This window comes from Orbicella faveolata, unplaced genomic scaffold, assembly GCF_042242905.1.
Source record: "Orbicella faveolata isolate gen_17 unplaced genomic scaffold, um_ofav_v1 contig_26, whole genome shotgun sequence".
NCBI classification, from domain to species: Eukaryota; Metazoa; Cnidaria; class Anthozoa; order Scleractinia; family Merulinidae; genus Orbicella; species Orbicella faveolata.
In genome coordinates, this window is record NW_028301554.1 from 7,892,522 (window position 1) to 7,901,021 (window position 8,500).

At 39.0% G+C, this 8,500-nt stretch overlaps 1 protein-coding gene across 1 annotated transcript; it reads left to right on the top strand.

The window, feature by feature from the left end:
• The first annotated feature begins 29 nt into the window (after positions 1–29).
• LOC110058836 (uncharacterized) lies at positions 30–6,044 on the top strand. The gene is made up of 3 exons (XM_089296092.1): positions 30–1,565; positions 2,309–2,528; positions 3,626–6,044. The coding sequence occupies exons 1-3, from the start codon at positions 128–130 to the stop codon at positions 4,800–4,802; spliced, it is 2,835 nt and encodes a 944-aa protein (XP_089152218.1). The 5' UTR covers positions 30–127; the 3' UTR covers positions 4,803–6,044.
• The last annotated feature ends 2,456 nt before the right edge of the window (positions 6,045–8,500 follow it).

Here is an 8,500-nt window from a genome sequence, read left to right on the forward strand (position 1 = left end):
TGTATATTTCATGTAAGTCATAGAAGCTATTAAAATCAATATGGCGGAAAATTGAAAAGTGCGTCTCGGCCTCTCAAATTTATAGAAATCCCTGCCTGTTGGGGTTTGTTCAAGTGGTTTCATTGTGATGGATAAACTTGAAGAACTGTATTCTATTGCATTTAGCTGTAACTGTTTCGAGGAAGCTTACAAAAGGGGAATTTACAACGCGCTGGGAGAGTTGCCCCAAACCTTTAGCTTCACCTGGGAAAATGACGACATCGATTCAATATTGCAAGCTCTTACTGTGGTCCAAAAGTTTTGTGAAAGACTTGAAACACTTCGATGTACATATTTAAAGATTATTGTAGATGGTCTGGTCTCCAAGAACCACCTAGTGGATGGTTTGTTGAAATATCTGGATCACAGAAATCAGCATGTTGTCTTTTCTGCTTCCAAAGCCATTGTGCTAGTTTTTCAGGCGCTTCCCGAGGAAATGATAAAAACAGAATGGTTTCAGACGCTGTTTAATTTTGGAAAAGAAACTAAACAGCCTTGGAGAAAGCTTTACGCCATGGAAGTATTGAATAAGATTCTGAAAAATTCTAGAGAAACTCTCAAGGATAGTTATGAAAATTCCCAGCAACAGACCATCAATCAGATGTGCTCCTGCTCACATGAAGCAGGTAGTGCATGTTTGATTAGTACTACTGTTTCAAGAACTGAGCTGGTTGATATGTTGTTGGGGAGTTTAAATTTGCAGCACATCTTGTTTTACTACCTTCCTTTTATTGTGCGACCAAATGGAATGTATTCTTTTCTGAGAAGCTGTCAACAAGTTGGGCCTGCTGAAGATTTTGTTGTGCTTTGGGCAAGTCTAAAATTAGGTGATGCAATTCACAGTCAAGAAAATGTGAAAAGAGAAGCCATTAGAGGAATGAAAGAAAATGACTTAGTTGCATTCTTGCACTGTATTACAGAGCTGGCAAAATATTTGGAAGTAGGCAGAACACTTCAGAACAAGTCTACAGCCGATACAAAATCTTGGAGTCAAGAAGAAAATTACTTGCTAAGGTCCCAAGAGCCTGGATCACAAGAGTTCTATAGAACAAATACGGTTGAACTGTGTGAAGGTAAAACTGATTCTCTATGTGTAACTGAGATGGCCATAACCCATGTAAAGGATGTTACTGTCAATCAACTTTGCACTGTCATGGCAACCTTGATCCAGTACCTTCATTATCCAAGACTACCATCACTGATTTTCAAGAAGATTTTGGAAGTTTTGAATCATGTGGTAGTTATACCTAACTCATTTATGTTCAGGCAGAAAACCAAATGCACAAAACTGGAGAGGATAGTAAGGAGCTCTTCAATATCCTTTTTAAGTGTTGTTCAATGTTGTCTCTTTGACAAAATACCGAGATGTTCAGGATTTGTTGGATTCAGTGGAACAGAAATGAAGAGTCCCTCAGAATCTGTGTGCAGCAAAGTTAGCAGCACTGATCTTGTTGCACTGCGGAAGACTTCACTGATGGTTTTTAAGTCTTCTTTTGTTATGCTGAAGTTGGCCAAAAAGCGTGAAGGTACTTATACATACATGTATGCAAATTATCATAATTATGGCAAAGTTAGTTTGATTGCACAAGAGCAAATAATCATGTTTTTTTCCCTCCCTCCACCCCAAAAATAACTTCTTATATTTATTAAATATTATTGTTCTGCAAAATATGCTGAATTATTTCTGATTTGATCTATGCCTTCCTTCTGGTTCCGTTAAATCAAAATGAAGACAATAAAATGTGTTAGGTGACCTTGTAAATATGTGGATGTATAGTGGCACTACATGCTGAGGTTACCGGTACTAGCATATTACATTTATAACATTCTGCAGTTCCAGAAAATATCCATACTCCCCCCACAGAAGGGATTGGAATTTCCTGGGGGGTGGGGAGTTCTGGAAGACCAAAAAATTTAAAGAAATGTATGAAGATTAACTGGAATTTCCAGAGGGGTAGGGAGGTGTTAGAAAAAAATGCCTTCCGTGGGGGAGGTATGGATATTTTCTGGAACTACACATTTAAGAAATAGAAACATTTTCTGTGTTTCTATCTAGTTATAAAAACATGATTAGAAATTTGAGAGAACAAGAAATGTTGTGGGAACACAAGCTCAACTTTCATGAGCATCACTGTAACTCCATAGAAAGAAAGAGAATGTTTTTTATTCCTTTAAAAAAGCACCAAGTAAACAGGGGTTTCATTAAGAGCTAGGGACCAGGGAAATTGATTGCAGATTCTTACTCATTATTTGTAAAATCCTTCTGCAGGTTCATTGTTATTTCAGAATTTGTCCCTTGCCTGTGTTAGCAAGTGGTGTTCAGGAATTCTCTCTCTTGCTGCTGATGCTTGTTTTAATGACAAGTCCAGCAAAGAAAGTTCTCACGAAAGTGAATTTCATAACTGTCTAGTGGCACTCTTTGTTGATCAAGATGATGATCTTGTGGAAGTTATGTTGCTTCTCCTTTTGCTTTTTCAAGAAATCCACCAGTAAGTGTTACTAGAAAATTAAAGATGTTTTCTATTATATTATTATAGTGCCATATCCTACTGCATACTCATTACCTCATTGCATAAGATTAAGTTATGGGAAGAGTCCGCGACTGATGAGGCAATAGGCATGCAGTGAGGATATGAGCAGATAGGAGCTTGGTCAACTGCCACCAGGGGAGGTGGGCAAGTGGCAAAAGACGACTGTCTTTGTGGAGTACAGGACGAAAAGACCACACTTCAAGTGGAGAGACCAAATTTAAACTCCAAATGGCGCAAAGCATTACCGACGCTGCCAGCATGGGCGAAAACGGGGGAATGTGATGGAATAACAGCATGTTTTGCAATGAGCTAATTAATTATACAGTGAGAATAGTAAAGTGATGGAAACTGGTCTTTTCTGTTAGGATCAGACGGGTGCTTATCTGTGAATATGAACACAAAAGGGCGGTATGTTTTCTTTTTCGCAAGTGCTGTGCCCAATTTTGTCTTGTCCCAGTCCCTTCTAGTCTTAAACATATCAAACATCTCGCCTCATACTCCCCACCTGATTTTGAGTTTAAAACAGACCGTCAGTGGCCTGTAACTATTATAAAGTAATTGGACTGACTGGAGAAAGAGAGAGTAATCAAGCAATACTTGAAACATCAGCTTCAAAAACTCACTGTGACAAGTTATGTAGAATTTAGTTCAATTAATATCAGAATGAAGAATTTTTTTTAAGATATGACTAAGACTTGATTATAGGGGTTTAAAAAACCTATCCATAACTTTGTAGATTTGTTAATCTTATCAAGTTGTTATAGTTACATATTTAAATTTTCCGTTGAATACAGAACTAAAAATATAAATTTTCCTTCATGAATACCGTACAAGAGAAGAGTAACATGTTATTTTTCAGGCTAGCATTTTTCTGTTTTCTTTGTCAGTAGCATCTTTATAAGTTCAATATGTATATTTGTTCAACTCGGTGAAAAGTCAGAAAATAAGATGTACCAAAAAATTCTCAGGTTTTCCAAATTTTATTGCAAGGTCTGTTTTAGTGTAAAATCACAGGCCTTTATATCAAAACTACTTCTCTTCTCTTAATTTTTCAGAACTGTTCCTAGCTGTGGAGAAATGTCAACAACCATTTTACGCCAGTTGAACCCACACTTGCTTTTCATCTCATTTGCTGAATCAGTTGAGTTCGATCACTCGTTCCTGCTTGACCTTCTGATTTCGTCAGAGACTCGATTTCTGGAATACCTTGTACAGTACCTCCACTTTGTGATTGCCGGATGGAGTTCATTTGTGCATTGTTTGGTGGAGTATAAAGAAAGAATTTCTTGCACTGCAGAAGAAAGTATGAGTGACGAAGTGGGGGTGTGTAGTGTGAGCCTAAGAGAGTTTGAATCTGATTCTAATTCTTCTGAAAAGCCTTCGGAGTTTGAGAGTAGTGTTGCCAACGAAATGCGCTCAAGTAAAAATGAGTCATTGTTCGCAAGACAGGAAACCATGGCTGGTGAAGACAGACAATGTCCTGAGTTGCTAGATACGTTTCCCAGGCCGCAGAACAACAGCTATGAAAAGTGCGAAACTAGCCATGAAGTTTGTCAGTCCGATTCTCGTCTTGTGGGAGTTCCAAGTGGCGAGCTTGATGGCTTGACAAGCATCGTTTTGGCGTATTCTTCAAGCGATGAATCCGAAATTGAAAATGAAGATGAAGACGCAAGTGTCAATGACAATAAAACGCCTGCTGTTTCACAGTCTGACTTCATCATTTGTAGTAGTGTTCGTTCAAACAACAACCAACTTAGTGGCTCTTCGTCTTTTGATAAAGCAGACAAAGCCGAAACGTTTCACTCAACTTTTACTGCTAAGAGCTGTTCTGCTCTTCCTCAAAATGTTTCAGAAACGCCAAGGAAACACACAAGTAATTTAAACAATTCAGCATTCTCAGAACATCCAGGCTTCTCTTCAAATCAGCCGCCCGGTGATTCGAACTTAAACGTTAATGACTGCCTCGGTGATCAAAGTTCTTCGTCGAGTACGGAACTACTTCCTTCAAGTGACAGAAACACAGAAATCTTAATCACTAAAGAGAGTAATTTTGAGGGAAGTGTCACCAATCCAACTGCTGTTGAAAGCGAGTTATTGGACAAAGTAATGACAATGTTGATTCGTCTCAGGTTGTCAGTGACGAGGTTATCGTCTGGTGGGCATTTCCCGTACCCTGCGGTACCTTTGATATCACTGTTGGAGAATGTAGAGAAATATTACGATGGTTGCTGACCAGTCTACTGCGGCTAATACTAGCGCTCTTCAAGGGAAGATGAAGGGTTGGAGAGGTTATCTTCCATATGGATCTTATTCCCATTGCCAAAGGTAGTCTCTCTTGAGTTATTTTTAGAGATGGTACCCAGTTCTCCCGCGCATGGTGTTAACATGCGCGTTGCGCGGATGTTTTCGTGGAGGATGAAACTACTTTAGAAGGCACTGTCACGTGAGCAAAATTCTAAAAATGACTGAGAGGGATTACCTTAAGAATAACTTTATAAGGCCTATATGGGAGATAACCTCTCTTAAGCTTTATCCTCTGTTACTGTTGTATAAATTTGAGACAAAATTTGTGAAGCAGAAGTATCTAAATTAATACGTTTTAAAGACGAACGTTATGGCAAAAATACACTTTTTCTACAGCAACTAATTTCCCCGTCAAAGGATTTTCAATTCACATTCAATACATTTTTTCGCTAATGTTTTCGTCTCCTTACTGCATGAATGTTGTCGGTGGAGCAGAACTGCGCTACTCTCATTCTTTCTCAAGCTCATTCATCATTTCTCATGCTAAAACAAAGAAAATTACAAGCGTGAAAGAGCTTTGGATATTCGGTCTTAATTAGCACAGATTTTGACGATTTTACTTCTCCATTTACTCCTTAGTTTTTGTTTCGATTGAAAAGATATATCAAACACTCGAGACAGTGTTTCATCGGCTATCCAAACACCTCGAATTTCGTCAAAAATACCCCGCTGCGCGTCGTGTTTTCAACTCTCTTCTCGGTGTTTGGATATCCCGATGAAACACTGTCTCGTGTGTTTGATATATTACATCGTCCTCTGTGATAGGTTTACCTAGTCATCTCATGAATTTGTTGCTGTGAACTGCGCGAACATGAATTCGAGTGATTGGGAGTTTAGCAAAAGAAGTTACCCGGCCTATAGAAACGCTGAGAGGTAAGAAAATATTTTTTTAGCCATATATACTCTAAGAACAGGACACTTCTTTATTTAAAGAAGAAAACAGGGGCGAGTTTAACATGCCCTCACGAAACTCTCCCATGAACATTTTGAGTTCAACAGAGGGCTTCACAAAACATGAATACGGAAATATTTCAATCAGGTTTGTCAACCTTTCAGAGTTTCTTATTGCCAAAGGAATGGCAAATTGGAAATATGAATGAAATAGTGCCTTCATTCATGAAACATGATTGGATAATTAAAAGAATATGACGAATCTTCTCTTTGCCAACATTCCCTTGCATTTGTTACTGCACGGAGCAGCGGTGTCCTGTTGTAAGTTTTGCGCTATATGACTGAACAATTTTTTTTTATGCTATATTCGAAACCAAACAAGGGATGGTTTTCCTAAGCCCCTTAAGAAATCAATGCGTTTTTGAATTCTAGAAAAGAAGGTAAATGCACTCGCCTAATGGCCCATGTATCGACACATTTAGGCATGTCAAGAGATTATCAAGTTAACTTACCTTGATAATCTCTTGGACATATACAATGAGAGGTTTTGTTCGGAGGGTCTTTAAACTGATAGTTACCCGCGGAAGTGTTGTGTTCTAAAAATCAAATATTAGCCCAAGAACGAAGCTCGAGGGCTTACATGTAGTTTTTGTAAAACAATGTTTCAACCCTTAGCCGATAAACACTCATTTGTCTTTATTATTCACCAACAGGGGCGTAGCTAGGGAGGGGGGGGGAGAGATCCTTTGGTGGCCGTGACCTCCCTTTAGTAAGGCTTTTTTAAGCAAACAACCTACAACAGGTTGCGAAAAATGAACGACATGACAATCTGGTTAGTACCCTCACTTTGACACACTGTGACCCCTCCCCGCCCCGCCCCCCCCCCCCCCCCCCGTTTAAAAAATCCTGTATACGACCCCGCACCAGTTAAGTTTTCCTGTAGCGGCATGCCTAACAACTGAAACCGACAAGAATTTATTAATTGAAATATCCCACCGTTGAGCACTTGGAGCTTTCGTCAGTTTCCATTAGCGTAGCGCGGAGTTTGTTAGGCCGCGTCTATACAACACTGAAGGAATTTGAAAGCGCAGCTTTATTTCTACCGTTAGGCTGACCTTCCAGACTTATCCATCACGAAAACGGAGCTTTTCGAAAACTTTCTTCAGACCTGAGGAATTTGAAAAAGCAGGCTTCGTTTCGTTTTCGTGTGGACGGAGACCATTTTGAAAACGGAGCTTCTCGACGGCGAAGTGTGGACGTAAAACACTTGATGCGTTTTCAGAGTGAAACCTCTGTTTTCAAATTCCTCCGGCGTAGTGTGGACGGGATCTCATATCCAACAAGGGCTATTAAGGTGGCTCCATAGGGTAATCATTTATGGCGTTGCGCGCGCTAGTGTCATGTTTTGAATGCTGTTTTTGCATTCGCTTTCACACCCAGTCCTTTCAAACTTATTACATGTAATAACGAATGATTAAATAGTGTTTTGCTATCATGTCTGTGAAATTTTGGGCTTTAGTCTTGAATTATAAATGCCCAAACAAATGTGTTTTTTACTGCTCGTGTGGCTTTATTTGTGATTTTCTTGAATTTTCTTCGGTAAAATCGTCCAAAATTTTTACAACACATCGCTGCCAGCGGGATACGAATTTTAAACACGAAAAAAGTAGGGTTTGTAAAGGCGGTTTTTTCGATTTTTTCAAATTTATGTCTTTTACCGCTGCAAAAAATCTGGTTCTATAGATCTCCCTGAAAAACGAGCTTCGACTAAAATAAAATATTTACTACCAATCCGCCAAATTTTAAGGAATTTCACCGAAGGAAACGCGAGAAAATTCACTGTCAGTTTTGCTTTTTGTGCTCATATTGACGTCAGAAAATACCCAAAAACACTGGCGTTTTCCTTGGAGCGCGTGCAGATTACTTGAACTTTCGTCCTCAACGCGCGTGCGATCGTAAAACTATAGGGAGCCACCTAAATTAAATTATTCAATCAACTGGATGATGTGGACATTTCAGTTTGATCTAAATGAGGCGATGCTATGAAAAGACGGGAAAATTTGTCACGTGTGGTCGCGCGTAGGTTCACTCTTTCAGTTGAATGAAGACAGACATGACATGTCAGGAACTGGAGCGAGCGAGCGACCATTTTTTTTTTCGAAATATTCTTCGCATAATCACCTCCAAATATGTCTCAATTCTGGAAACATGTGACACACAACAAAAGGTTTACGGGAAGATCCGAAGTAGTGGCGTTGCTGAAAGTTATACGCTTTGTCCAAGCTGAATGAAGCAAGAGTTTCCTTGTTTACGTGGCTGTCATCAAGCTACACATGTGTACTTGCTATCTCAGAATCGATCGAGTTCAGTGAAGTATAAAAGGACAAGACCCACTTATAAGGTAACAAACTTTACTGGAGTGCTAAGATTAATTTCATACTGAAAATCCTTTTTTAAAAAAAAAAAAACTAATTAAAGTGGAATGATAATGTAAGCTTAATATGACGACTTTAAGATCTTTCTGTGAATTTTTTGCTACTTTTCTTCTTCATTCAGTCGCTTTTGCCTTCTCTTTTATTTAAGTCAATTGTGATATTCTGTGGCTTTTTGTAGTTTCTTGTATGGTTTTCCCTATTTACCGAATTGTGCTTCTTTACATGTCAGCCACTTTATCCGACAGAGCTTTCCTTTATCGGCAAATGAGACACTGTAGACTTGGGCCAATTTGATCGTGA

What these genes read in the sequence shown, in the direction of transcription:
- LOC110058836 (XM_089296092.1), top strand. Translation starts at nt 128, where the DNA reads ATGGATAAACTTGAAGAACTGTATTCTATTGCATTTAGCTGTAACTGT. An exon ending in GTTGGCCAAAAAGCGTGAAG is followed by an intron (nt 1,566 to 2,308) that starts GTACTTATACAT and finishes ATCCTTCTGCAG; the next exon opens with GTTCATTGTTATTTCAGAAT. An exon ending in CTTTTTCAAGAAATCCACCA is followed by an intron (nt 2,529 to 3,625) that starts GTAAGTGTTACT and finishes TTAATTTTTCAG; the next exon opens with AACTGTTCCTAGCTGTGGAG.